This window comes from Anoplophora glabripennis, unplaced genomic scaffold (genome assembly GCF_000390285.2).
Source record: "Anoplophora glabripennis isolate ALB-LARVAE unplaced genomic scaffold, Agla_2.0 scaffold324, whole genome shotgun sequence".
In the NCBI taxonomy this organism is placed as follows: Eukaryota; Metazoa; Arthropoda; class Insecta; order Coleoptera; family Cerambycidae; genus Anoplophora; species Anoplophora glabripennis.
In genome coordinates, this window is record NW_019417495.1 from 562,110 (window position 1) to 576,598 (window position 14,489).

The following is a 14,489-nucleotide window of genomic DNA, read 5'->3' on the forward strand; positions in this document are numbered from 1 at the left end:
TTAATATTTAATAAACCATGCAAAAATATTCATTAAAAAAGGGCCCAATTTTTTTATGTCAATGTGTACCAAACATAATAAAAGTAAGGTAACTTTAAAATAACACGTCGCAAATTCGTACATAAGCGATTTATTTTAATGAAACTATTTTCCATTATAGTTTCATTATCTGCCAATCCGTTAATATCATAGTTACTTTAAGAAGGTAACATCAGGCGACACTGAGAAGCGCATAATTACAACCATGTTCGGGAACTACTCAGTGGTGCCAAAGTAAATTGTTTGTATATAATTTAAAAAACCAATTGTAACTCGTCCATCTATTTGATTTGAAAGAAAATCATTTCAGATTAGTATTCTGGGGAACACATACTTTACAAAACTGTTCCCCACTTAATCTACCACACCCTGTACATGTAACCTGGTTTTTAAATATTTACAATAAACTTCCAAAATTGTTAGTATTGATTAGATATTAAAGATCCTAAAAATCAGAATCTCAATTTCTTAAACAATTTAGAAAATTTACAATTTCTGTATTATTTCCTAATTTCCAATATAACCAATTCCTTGATCAATTTACGGGATCAAACGTTTGGCCAAATATTTTGATTACACCCTGTATATTATCTGCTCTCATCATTTCCGTCTACTTAATTAAAAAAAATAAAAACCAATTTAGTCGACAATTAAACAAAAAAGAATTTAAAAAATGAACTAATATATTAGAATTATTACCCCAAAACACTGAAATTATCATCCTGCTTACCTGAATTATTATTAATTTTCATTGGAGATTCCAATTTTTTGTTCAATCCAAACTCATCGCTTTCCAATTTGAAGTCGTCTTGATTTCTAAACGCCTTCCCTCTACTTCTGCTTTTAAAGCCAATTCTCAGTTTCCCAAAGAATCCTCCCCTTTTAGATCTACTGTCATCATCCAGACCTTTATCAGCGCTCATATCAAAGCTAATACTCTTAGGAATTGCACCAGTTGATACCGAGGGTTTTAAAATCCTATTATTAAGGAGGGTTACTGATTTTTTATTTATAATATTCACTGGATTAGAAATATTGTTAACGCTAAGAACGGAAAGTTCGCTTGTACTTTCCGATGGGGTTAGAGTAACATTCAGACTACTGCCGGAACTATTCAGCCACTGCTTGTTCTCCCACTGTTCAGACGTTTCAGTGTGTGAGTTCTTGTTATCGAAACTGTTACTGCTACTCCCACTAGAACTGGAGTTCAAACTGCAGTTGCTAAGCAAAATTTCGTTCGATCGGTCATCGTACTTTTTTATGTTTCGGTTTTGTTTTATATACTCATTTTCGGCTTCGACTAAATTAAGAGGTTTCTTGTTTAAACCGCTAGGCCCAGCAACATTATTCAAATCGGACTCCTTCAAAAATGAATTTTGCACGCCGTTATTAACAACTGTTGTAACTGTCGAGGCCATCGAGCTAAAGGAGGAGGTTTTAATATCAGAATTGGATTCGGAAAATGTTAATGAATGTTCTGAATTATTCAACGTTAACGATTTAAATACTGTATTCGCATTATTATCTGTGTGTTCGGTATGGTAAATTTTGCCATTAATCCTATCATTCTTAATATCCATCTTTTTATACTCCTGCATATTTGTTGCTGTAACGTAATTGGTAGCACTTCTAGTTGTGGTAGTAGAGTTTGCCGTTGAAATTGGTAAATAGTTTACAGTATTACTCGCACTGCTAGTAGGCAAAAAGGGGTTATTGGAACTGATATAATTAGTTGAGCTAGACACCGTCACAGTAGATACGTAATTCTGATTGCCTGTTGTCGCAACGTTACTGGCATAAGAACTGGATGAACTGGACAGCCTACGAATTCCGCCGATCTCGTCAGTTTCAGACCTCGTGTCATCAGATCTAGCAACACTATTAGTGTCGTCAGACTGTGCGACACTAACAGTATCGTCGTTATCAACCTCAGTCAAGCGCTCGGTATCTGAAGTCATCACATCAGTAGACCAAGCACTTTCACTCTGTGTTTCCGAAATGTCCAACATATTCGCTGATGGAACCTCCTGTATTGCCTGTTCCACTAATTGTAAACTGTGTCGTTCATTCCTCGAATCTCCGGCATCGATGGTTTCATTATCTGAAGCCAAAACATCGGTGCTCCAAGTTTCCGAAATAATCGAGATAGTCTCATCGCCTTCCAGCAGCTTCTTAATTTCAAATTTGCAGAACTTATCGTCGATTTCCGATCGAATTTGCCTGCTGATGTTCTGTTGCGGCTGGGTAGTATCTGCCTGTCTTGCTTCGGCCATGGCACGATCATCATTTTCACATACTTGGGAGCTGGGGGTGTCGCGACCGGAGATATTTGGAGTGCCTCTGCCAGAAACATTAGCAGACACCATATCGGACAGGTTGTCATTTTGATCTTCATTCTCTAACTCAATACTGCTGTCAACAGAGTGATTGCTGGCTGCTTCCGATATAGCTTCCAAGTTATCGGATGTGTTTCCTATAGACCCTTCGTCTTGGAAGTTAAATGATTGTTTGATATCTCCGTTTTGATTTGGCGTACCCGGCATGCTCGAAGCTAGCTTCGGCGGATCACCGTCAAAAATTTCGCCGTTTCTTACAGGCATACTCATGTCTAATATCTTTTCTTCTGGCAGTAAACCAATAGGATCTGCCTGTGCCTGGTTCATTGGGAACATAAGAACTATATTACATTGAGTCTTTATTTCTTCTGAAATTGACCGAGGTATAAGATTTTTTCCACCTAAAACAGAAAAGATTGTTGAATTAATAAAACCTTTGTATTCGTTTTAAGTTATTACCTAAAGAAAAGAAATTAGGCTTTTTTGGAACACTATCTTCGTTATTTGTTAGTCTCGAAGACTTGGGAGAATTATCTCTTGATAAATTTAATGATGACAATTGTTCTTCGATTTCTTCGTCATCTTTAATAAAGTTATCATTCTGTTTCAAAGACAATTGAATTCGTTGAAGAATAGATACCTAAAAATAGTTTTATTACCTTAAATCTATACAAGGCGGTTCAATGTTTTTCTTTATCCTAAGAATAGGCAGATTATTAAAAAGTAGTAACTTTTTGGAAATAAGGTGCGTTAACAAGTCCTAATTTTTTTTTAGAATATTTTCCAAACACAATATTCCATCATTAAAATTTTTATATGTTTTTAATGGTAAAAAATGGGGGTAGATCCTTCCAAAATAAAAATGGATGTGCTATATTTTTCTAAATCTATTCATTTTGCAATAAAAAAAGCACTAGAAAGTTTCTTGTTAATCTGACTGTTTCCAATAAAGCATATTATTTATTAATGTATCTTAATAAATAACTACATTGAAAAGAAATTTTAGGGTCTCACTTAAATTTAATAAACAGGATTACAAGAAGCGCAAGAGAATTTACAATTTTTTTTATAATATAAACACCCAATATCTCCCACTTTCTACTCTTTATCACATTAATAAAATTAAACTACAAAAAACACATTTAAAAAATTAATATCTTTATGAAAATGAAAAACGTTTTACAATTCAATGGTAAGTCTGAAAAATGAAGAATATATTTTTTTATAAAACTTCCCAACTAGTAAACGTTTTTTGAATAGAGCATATACAGGGTGTAATTGGAAAGGAGGTCATTATACAGGGTGTTAAAAAAAGAATGTAAAATATTTCAGGAGGTAATAGTATGAACCAAAATAAGCAGAAAAGTCTTAATAAACATGGGTCCCCAAAGTAACGGTTGCGGAGATATGGACCACTATTCGTTTTTCAAACATTTTATTTTATTAGGAATAAACCGACAAAGGAAGCTTTTAACAAACAAAAAACAAAGTTACAGAAGATGTTCAAAGTGCCCACCGTCCATTTCCAAGCAGGCACGACATCTTCGTCTCAACGATATTCGAACTCTTTCGAAAACACCCTCCTTGGTTTGGATTTCTTGACACTTTTGATTAATCCGTAGCTGCAGCTCTTCCAGGCTATTTACAGGAGTACCATAAACTAATGTCTTCAAATATCCCCAAACAAAGAAATCTAGAAGGTTCAGATCAAGCGATCTTGGAGGCCATAAAACAGGTCCGGCCCTTCCTACCCATCTCTGTGGAAAAGTTTGGTGTAAATGCTCTCTAACCGCCATGGAAAAATGAGCTGGAACACCATCATGCTGGAACCACATTTGTTGCCTCTGATTCAAAGGAATGTCTTCCAAAAACTCATACAGTGTGTTCTGCAGAAAGTTGAGGTAAACAGCGCCTGTTAATCGGTTTGGTAAAACAACAGGACCTAGAAACCTGTCACCTACAATACCCATCCAAATGTTTAATGAAAAACGTGCCTGATGTCCAGATTCTATTAGAGCATGAGGATTTTCGTTGGCCCAAATATGCGTATTGTGAACCCGGTCTCATCAGTAAAAAGAATGTTTGCAAGAAAACGAGGGTCTTCAGCATCATGACGTAGAAACCAGCGGCAAAAAACCAAATGTGCTTGATGATCATTTATTGGATTTAAGGCCTGTACTCGTAGCACATGGTATGGATAAAGCAGTTGCTCGTGAAGGATTCTCCAAACAAGAGGACCACTAATTCCTACCTCGGCTGATATTCTCCGCACACTCGTACCTGGATTCTGCTCTACCAGTGCTAGAATTTCTTCTTCTGCTCTAGGAGTGGATACCAACCTCGGTCTTCCGGATAAATGACACTGTTTGCTCAAGGAAGCGGTATCACGCAATCTTTGGTAAATTCTTCCAAACATGCTTTGTGAAGGAATCTGGCGATTTGGATAAGCGTCAACATAAAGACGTCGCGCTTCGGTGGCGTTCCCATTAGCACGACCATACATGAAATGCATGTCTGTTAATTCTGTGTTAGAGTAACCAGCCATAGCGAAAGAAAACTTGTGCACTGAGAACAACTGTCAAATACGTACTGTTTATTTCACTAAACATCAACCAACTATTATAAGAAAATACGCAACGTTTTTGCAAAATAAAAAAAGGGGCTAAAAAACATAAAACATTCCATATCTCCGCAACCGTTACTTTGCGGACCCATGTTTATTGAGACTTTTCTGCTTATTTTGGTTCATACTATTACCTCCTTAAATATTTTACTCTTTTTTAACACCCTGTATGGAAGCTACTTTTGGTCTTTAAAAGCACTTATAAGTTTGTTTTTTCAAATTTCGTCATGAAAACTGATTTTTTTAACCGTTTTTTTGTAATTTACATACCCCACTGCTGGACAGGCTAATATAATCTCAAACACCCACGCACTAGCCACGAGCACATACCCACTTGGGAGCTATAGCATGCTGTAACAGTATACAGGGTGTTTCTGAAATAAGTGCGTTCCTTGAAAATGGTGAAAGAGGGCAGGAAAATCAGCAACTTTTATTAAGCAACTGATGGTTTAAATGCTTTCGTTTTTGAGAAAATTAATTAAGAAAATTAACCATAAATGTAAGCAGACCCGTGCATCTTGTACACGTGCGTTGTGTTGCAGTATTACTCGCAACATTAGCCGAGAAGTGGGTGTATCTAATAGTACCTTGTGGCGTATACTATGGGAACAATTATTACACCCCTTTCATGTATAAAGGGTTCAGGCATTAAATAACAATGACTTCCAACCCAGTGTGGAATTTTACCAGTGGTTTCGACATTAAATAACACAAGATCCGGATTTTACAAGCAAGGTGCTTTTTATGGATGAATGGTGTTTTACTGGAGACAGCATACTAAATTTTCACAACATTCACTATTTGTGTGATGCAAATCATCATGCTGTACAGAGATCTTGGTTCTAGCAACTGTTTTCAGTGAATGTGTGATGTGGTGTTTTTGATGGCAAAATTTTGATCATTATTTTGGAAGCATATTTATTAGCACATGGAAACAACTTTGAACAAATTTTGTAGAGCATATCGTCTATTGGTAAGTAATTCGTTTATTCGTTTAATTTTTGTTACGTTTAAACAAAATTTGAATATATTTCAACAGTTTTGAACACAAAACCATCATACGCGCTTTGACACTGTGGGGGTGGCTTTAAATTACACACCCCTGCCCCCCCCCTAGCATGCCCATGAAAGTTATATCCTTTACTAAAAAAAACAAGACACTTCACTAAATAGGTTCCATTTTAAATTTCGCTATAAAATTAAACTTGATAGCGGTTTTACACAACGAAATTCATGAAATTTTTGTTCTTGAATAAATTTTAGTGCATAAAAAATAATTCAGTCAAAAAAATTATTTTTTTGTGTAAAACGGCTATAATAGAACACAACACTACAAATTCTATTTCAATTCCAGTAAAAACGAATAGCTCATGAAAAAAGCAAAGCGAGTTCGGGAGCTGCCCATTGTCAACATAAAAAAACTAAATACAACTCGTCGATATATATTTTATTTAAAAAACTTTATTTCAGATTAGTATTCTGGGGAATATGTACTTTTAACTTTAAAACATTGTTCTCCACTTAAAATTGCACCCTGTATAACAAATTATCACAATTTTTTGATAATCTCTCTCTTCTGAAGAAAAACAACCGAATCATTCTGTATATGATATTTTATATTATGTAGTTATAAATAATTACCAGATTATTAAGTTCCAGTTCAGTAAACAACATCATATCTCTTATTACGACAGGTGATGAATCAATAGGCGGTTCTTCGTTATCCATATCAAAAAACAGTAATTCTAAAAAGTTGTTGACTCTGTTCTTATCAAGCAAATCGAACAGATCAGCATATTTAGAGTCAGTAGGTTCGTACTTATATAGCGCAAGACTCTGTAAAATTTTGCCAATCTGTATCAAATTATGCCTTGCGATATCAGTTACTTGAGCATTACATATCCCAAACTGTTCTGGATCTACGATAACTGGACAAATGTATAAGGTGAATATCAACTCTGCAACGATATTATTTGCCTAAAACAAATAGTCGTTAGGGAATAATAGAAAAATACCTCTGTGGACTCGCCTCTTTCGAGCCATAAGATTTTTCTATAATTTTAGAAACGTTGTATACAATCCACGAAATGCATTTAGGAAAACTGTACACATTTTCTAAAAGTGACGATATAAAGATATTAGTAAACCGAACCAGTTTAGCAATAACTTCTTTCCTATATTCACTTGCATCTTTAAAAGTGTTACCAATTTCACTGTCATCTTGATTGTATCTGTAAAGTGACAAAATAATGAATATTTTCTCTTTACTGCATATACATAAATATATAAGGGGTGTCCACAGTCTAAGTGTCTAATAAAATACAAAAAAGTTCCATGAACATGAGTTCTAAACAGTTTTCGAGAAAAAACAGTTTGTATGAAACTTTCCAAAGTTCAAAATCAAAACATACAAAATACAAGAAATTATAGTAATATTTGCCTTTACAACTATGTAATTATAATTTATTTCTGGAAACATCACCTTATTTTGTGCAAAAATATAATAAACATCAGTTGTATCAGAATAAACAATATTCCATTGGTTCTGTCTACGTTGTTTTTATTGTCTATCAAACTGCACTCTTTCCACAAATTGTCAGTTGTTAATATTTTAGGTATATTAAATTGTTGATTTAAGTTTTCAGTTGCCAGTTAATTGGAAAGTCATTGTTAGTTATTATGTTTTTTAGTTGTTTATACTGTAGACATTTTTTTTTTTGGGATATTTTTTGTTTACCCTATGTGAATATTACATGTCATTAATATATGTACAACATATTTATTGTAACAAATATATAAAAAAAAATTTACCACTCATTTGTTTGTGTCATGTCTTGTTTTAGATAACACTAAAAGTGTTATTCTTTGCCCTGAAAAATAACCACAACAACAAATTGCTATGCAAACAAAAGACTAGACATTAGACACTCTTTATATTCAAAATAATGCATCTAAAACATCGCATAAAATACTTCAACAGTTACAGTACGTATGATATTTTTTGAGACAGAATTACAAGGCCCCTATGTCATTTTCTTGGAATTAACAGCATTCGACACCCGAGGTATAAAGACATGGGTCCATGTACATAAATAATTTTATCCCGTAATACTCATCGCTCAGCTGGCAATAATCTGCATGACAAACCTATTAATACAGGCTGTCTCCTAAAAAACGCCGCAAGCCATAACTCCGTCATTTATAGTCTGATTTTAAAAAACAAAAAATTATATGAAATGGCTCTAAATACACTATAGAGTGAGCCTATAGGAGCATATGTATTATTTTTTTTTTTTTGAAAAGCGATAGTCAACTTTTTTTTTCAAATAGCAATATAGGTTTCTTTTTAATTTATTGTTGTGCAGATTTCTGTTCTGAATTCAATGATATATGTAAAGTTTACTTTTGTGAAACATGTATTACAGAAAAAACATGGAAATATTAGTCAATACCGCATTATTAGCGCCCTGTCGCTTAATTGACAACAAACATATTTTGACTAATCATGTATGCTTGGAAAACAAAAAATAATACAACAAAGCAAGTAAATGTCATTTTTGCGTTCGTGTCCCAGTTTTTTACGCATTATACTCTTTCTGGGTCATTTACAGTAGGTTATTTATTAAATAAGCTCAACAGTGCAAAATATGAGTAATAATCAATAGGACATGATTCAGGTATACTTTCGGTGTAATAAAAAACGTGGTGCAGGAGTCCGCCTTTACAGTGAACTCACAGAGAAATTCCAGAACCACGTAGATTTGTAAGCCTTGAAGAAAATTTGAGAAACTATGGTGCTTTTAAGAAATTAAAACAAGAAGAATGCCAATTTAATGAAAACATAGAGCTCAATATTCTTAATATTAAAGAAAACCCAAGAACTTCCATTCAGGAAATTTCTAACAATATTAGAGGTACATGCAGTACTGAAAAAGCACAAATTCAAGCCATACATTCCTCAAAAAGTACAGGCATTAGAGGAAAACGATAGAGAACGACGGCTACAATTTGTTTCTTTAGTTGGTTTGTGTTTCTTGTTCTTCGTTTAATGTGTTTTGTGTTCAACTAATGTTATTTCGTGTTGAATTTTGTATAATGGTTAATGTATTTAATTAAATTGTTTTTCTTTTAATTGATATTCATCGCACTGTTTCTTTTCTGTTAACTACAAAATTCTCTTTCGAGTTTTATTTGCTTTGTTGTATTATTTTTTGTTTTTCATGGCACAGATGATTAGTTAAAATACATTTGTCGTGAATTAGTGGCAGGGCGTCGATTGCGGTATCGGCTAATATTTTGTCGTCTTTTCTGTAATTAATGCTTTACAGAAGTTAAGTTCATATACATCGTTGGATTCAGAAAATAAATCTCCATAATAATAACTAAAAAAAACTATATTGCCATTTGAAAAAAAAAAGTTGACTATCACTTTTCAGAAAAAAAAATAGTAAATAAGCTCTAACAGGCTCCCTCTATAGTGTTTTTAGAGCCATTTCATTTAATTTTTTGTTTTTTAAAACCAGACTATAAATAACGAAGTTATAGTTTGTGGCGGTTTTTAAGAGACATCCTGTATATATGTACCTCCCAAAACACTAATGGGTCAAAATGATTAATTATATTGAATATTAAAAACCTTGAATTGAAACAAATGGATTGCATTGTTAGCATACCTGTATCATCAGATATAAAACCTTTAGACTATTATTTAGAGGGTCAAATAAAAATGTTGCGTTCTAATGAAATTGAACATGAAGAGCAACTGAGAATCTGCAGCATGTATAAGACATTTGGATTGGTTTTCTATGTGCTTGTTTCGAACGTGAGACCTTTGCATCATGAAACTTTTGCGATATTCTGTTACATATTGGACAATATGGCACTTACATTGTAGACGTCCTGTATACATATATCTAATGCTATTCTCACCTCATGATTGTTTTTTCCGGATCAACATCTAAATAGTAGTCAGTACATGACATCAAAGTTATTATAGGCATTTCCAAGGCAGCATTTAAAAAGAATTTTGCTGGCTGGAAAACCTCGTGGAATAAAAAGTACAGGTGTTTGAAAGAACATGTACTTTGTTTAATTATCCTAAAATAGTTAAGATGAATTTATAAAACACATAGTTCACCTTACACATACCTTCGAGGGTTATCGCTACTTAGCAGCTGTAGTTTAGCTAGTTCATAGAGCAGAGTTAGCATAAATTTTGTATCCTCAGGAAAAATAAAACATCCATACAAACCAACTGCAATGCTTTGTAATAATAAAGAAATATTTTGTGACTCCTCCATGTGTTCTCCAATAATAAGCCATTTTGCTAATTGAACAGGTTGTGATCTCAGAACGTGCAACAAATTTCCTACTTTTAATGCATTCTACGGAATAAAAATATCTTTTATTTGGGCAAACTGGTAAAATTAAAGTCCAAAGTTTAAAACTGAACTACTGTACTTTTTACTATACAAAGCAGATACATGTAAAAAATTCAGGTGAAAAATGTTGCATAATTTTTTCTTTGCAAACCCATGTCTATTATTAACAATTTAAAACTTACAAGATGTTGAAACAAAAAAATTAAATTATTTTTAGCAGTAGCTCAGAAATTAAGATTTTTTATTTACTTGTAATAAGGTCAGTAAACTACTCATGATAAAAGTTTATAATTGAAAAATTATTCCGTTGTATGAATACGAGAGATTTAATCTGTTTCACCCGGCAACTTTTATACCAGCGAAAATAACTGAAATTTTATGATGCATTCCAAATTTTTGTGCAGTTTTAAGCAAAAAACAAAAAACAAAAACATTGTTTAATATATTAAGTGCCGTCATTTTTAATTATAAGGTATCAAAGATAATAATAACATGTAATCTTAACACCAAGCATTTCAATTAGAAAGATGGTTTTATGTAATTTATTACAAAATAGTATTAACAATTTATAATAAATTAAGTAATTATTACATCATAACCTAAAAGGGATAGCTACAAAATTATTATTTCTGAAATTATATATTTTTATTTTAACATTTTAAAAAACAGGAATATCGAATAAGACGGAATTATAAGTTATTATTAACTATTAGTTGCTATAGTTATAGTCGTAGTAATATAATTAGCCTCAAAAAAATGTGATGGCTAATTTGGAGAAGATGGAAGCCATGTAAAGCGACACCCAAATCCTACTCAATTATTTGGATACTGTTCTCTTAACCACTGAAATTGAACAGTTACTATAATTCTTTTTTATCTCATTGTTCTGCAAAACTAGAAGTTAAAATGCACAACATATTTCCAAAAAAATAACTGACAGTTATTTATTTTATACTCTTAACATAAATCTGTACTTAATTACATAAAAATATTCCCAAGACTTAACTGCTAGGAGTGATTTAGTACACAAATTTGAGCAATAAATGAGTAATACTGAGAATATTTGAGTAATACTGAGCAATATTTGAGTAACACTTAAGTAAAATTGGACATTTTACTAGATAGATGCCTTTAAAGAGTTCGGATAATTTATGTATTTCAGAATATCTATTAAAGAATATGCATAGTTCTAGTTCTATTCTTCTGTAAAATTACCCGATTTTTTTTTTATTTTTTTGTGATTCAGAATTGAACATACTCAAAAACATAAACCTGCAAAGTTTAGTTCAATTTTGACTGAACATCATCCATTTTTCTGAGACATATTTCGTAAATTCAAAAATTGGTTTAACAAAAATGTATTCTCACATATTACAACCAAATTAAACAATGTCAACAAACTTATAGGTGTGCAATTACCTGAAATCCCAGTGCCTTTTTTGCTTCAACAAGTTCTGAGTTAAGTAAATAATCCACTTTTTGGTAACTTTTTGAACTTACTACCCTCTGGTACAGCAACAAACGTTGTTTTGTAGTTATCCATGCTGATTTGATAATGTTATGTGTTTTACTTCTTATAAGTTCATTAATTTCTTGAATATTATTTTTCTCAATTTTCACTAACAATTTTTCCTGGCGTAGCTTTAAAATTAAGTTAAATACATTGACTTCTTCTTTTTCCAAAATTTCATTCTTCATGATGGTTTCTAAAAGAAATCTATTTTAATTTATTATTTTATTTATATTATTATTATGCAAAAACATATTCTGAAATATGAATCATCACGATTTTTCCAGACTTCATCTTATTTTTCCTATTCCAAATAATTTTCATCATTGTTTATTTCTACTGTTAAAATAAAAACTAAATTATTAATAAACAAATAAATAGCAAATACTGATGAAACAAAAATTTGAAATAAACTAACTACACTAGTAAAGTAAAGTAAAGTAAAAATACAAACATAAAACATTATACGTTTGTATTAAATATGAGAGTTTGATAAATATAAGTACATTATTTTCTTTTTAATATCAATTTATTAAACTTACAATTAGTTTTCATATTAGATATTATTTTTATATACAGTACGCGCCTAAGGTATGAAATAAATTCAGTAAAAACAAAACAAATTTTTTTTGGGAAAAATCCTCGAACAGGTCGATTTTTAATTTAAAAAAATACATATTTTAGCATAAAAGGCGATTTTCAACTGTCATTTGTTTTCGAGTAATGACGTCATCGACATTTTTTTTAAATTGCAACCCCCTATTTTTTTTCTTGATTTTGAAAGATTGTTTCATTGTTGATTCAACAGTATTAAAATATTGCCATATTACATAGGAAAGTTTTCGAGTAAATGACCAAAAAAATTTGTTTCGTTTTTAATGAATTTATTCCATACTTAGGCGCGTACTGTATGTACTACTGATAGTTATATCTGCAGAAATACTAACTGAAATTCTGATAAAGTCAAGACTTGGAAAATCAAAAATCATATGGTATTAATCAATGAATGATTAGCTATCAATTTTATATTTGACCAGTATCAGGCTGAACAGAATTTTTGTTCATCATATTTTTTTAATGGTTATTCGTAATTTAACTTAATTTGTTTGTGATATTGATATGCTATCTCTACTTGTTCTTTTTCTTACAAAAAATCAACAGAAAAAGTTAAATTTAGATTATCTATATTGAATGATTACTGATCATAAAAATTGTATGTTACATAAAATGATTCCTGATAAGTGATCACATAACTAATCAAATTGTGCTGTTCTGGCATGATGACCAATTAATGATGAGTAAACGATCAGAGAGAGGTCAGTGTGTTGAACACTATCACTGATGTACTTCTACAGATAAAAGGGAGTAGCCAAGGGGGGTCAGGGTAATGCCATATCCCCTCTAAACCTTCGAACCCCTTCAAAATAATAAAAACAAACTAGAATCACCTTACAAATCGACCTGTTTTAAGAGAAAAGCTGGACATATCTACTTAATTTTACCACTTCCATTTAGCACTAAAATCATAATGGCATCTAATATGAGAATCAAATTAACTAACCAAATGCATTACTTCCTCTCTTTTACATATCCTTAGTATTAAAACAACCACAGCTGTTTAACAATTTTCCCTAAGCCATAATCTTTAATCAAAATTAAATTGCCATGCTGATTTCGGGAGTTTAATAATTAAACCAAAATCAAACACTACTAAAACTATTTTTTTAGAGTGTTAGTATTAAATGAAATATTCTGTCATGATACATTTAACAGTGTTTATATTTTAATTATAGTAAAAAAATATGGTTACTACAGAAATATACTTTAAATAAAGGATATCACAGAAATACCTGCTTTCAACAGTTATAATATCACAAAACACTGGAGGTGCAATAAAACCAGAAATCGACCTTTTTCTTAAATTAGCGATTATCCTAAAGCTATAATTATAAATAAATACATATTTAAAGCAATATTTGACAGTTTACTCACCTAATAAAAACTTTAAGGTCCTACAATTTTTTAATTTTTTCTTTCACATTTGTTCATTGAATAATATTATTTTATTTTTTTCTCATTAAAAACTTAAAACGTAATCATTTAAATGATTATTTCCTGATGTTTCTATCCTAATTACACAAAAATGGGAACTAGACCACAAGAAGTTGACAGATGAGTGATGGGATGGGAGCAATTTTTGACAGTTTACAGATCTTACCACAGAACCGAATCACAGAATCTTTGTCGTACCAGTCCCGCGACATTATTCTATGGCTAGAAATTGGCCTCAATGATTTGGGATCGAGGGGGATTATCCCTCTTTATCCTGCCTCATCTCGTGTAGGCCTGGACAGCCTTCGTAGGTGGGCCCCATCCGTCGTCTACCCCGACCGCAAATGCGGCCGGTGTAGGCGCTTTGTGGGACCTCCTTTTGTCCTGGCTGGGCCCCGCCGGCTAGGGCCCTTTCTTCTGGCGCTCTTCTTGCTTCGCCGGCTCGTCTGTGTAAACCCCGGGGGTAGTGTCATGTTTATGTGTGGTATGGTTGGGTAGGGTAGTGCGGCTATGCAGCCTGGGATGCGCTTTGCTAAGGTGGCCCTTAG

At 32.3% G+C, this 14,489-nt stretch overlaps 1 protein-coding gene across 2 annotated transcripts in view; it reads right to left on the reverse strand.

Moving 5' to 3' along the window:
• LOC108911094 (receptor-mediated endocytosis protein 6 homolog) overlaps window positions 1–14,067 on the reverse strand; it is a 29,964-nt gene extending 15,897 nt beyond the window's left edge. Inside the window, exons 1-8 of one of the 2 annotated variants that reach the window (XM_018715929.2) lie at window positions 13,882–14,067; window positions 11,799–12,085; window positions 10,147–10,382; window positions 9,928–10,095; window positions 7,028–7,229; window positions 6,640–6,975; window positions 2,835–3,015; window positions 770–2,776 (exon numbers count right to left, since the gene is read on the reverse strand). In XM_018715929.2, coding sequence (XP_018571445.1) covers window positions 770–2,776; window positions 2,835–3,015; window positions 6,640–6,975; window positions 7,028–7,229; window positions 9,928–10,095; window positions 10,147–10,382; window positions 11,799–12,077 — 3,409 coding nt within the window. In that variant the 5' untranslated portion in view covers window positions 12,078–12,085; window positions 13,882–14,067. Of the gene's footprint in view, window positions 1–769; window positions 2,777–2,834; window positions 3,016–6,639; window positions 6,976–7,027; window positions 7,230–9,927; window positions 10,096–10,146; window positions 10,383–11,798; window positions 12,097–13,881 lie in introns of both variants that reach the window. The other variant, XM_018715930.2, reaches the window with a different exon arrangement.
• Window positions 14,068–14,489: the final 422 nt, after the last annotated feature.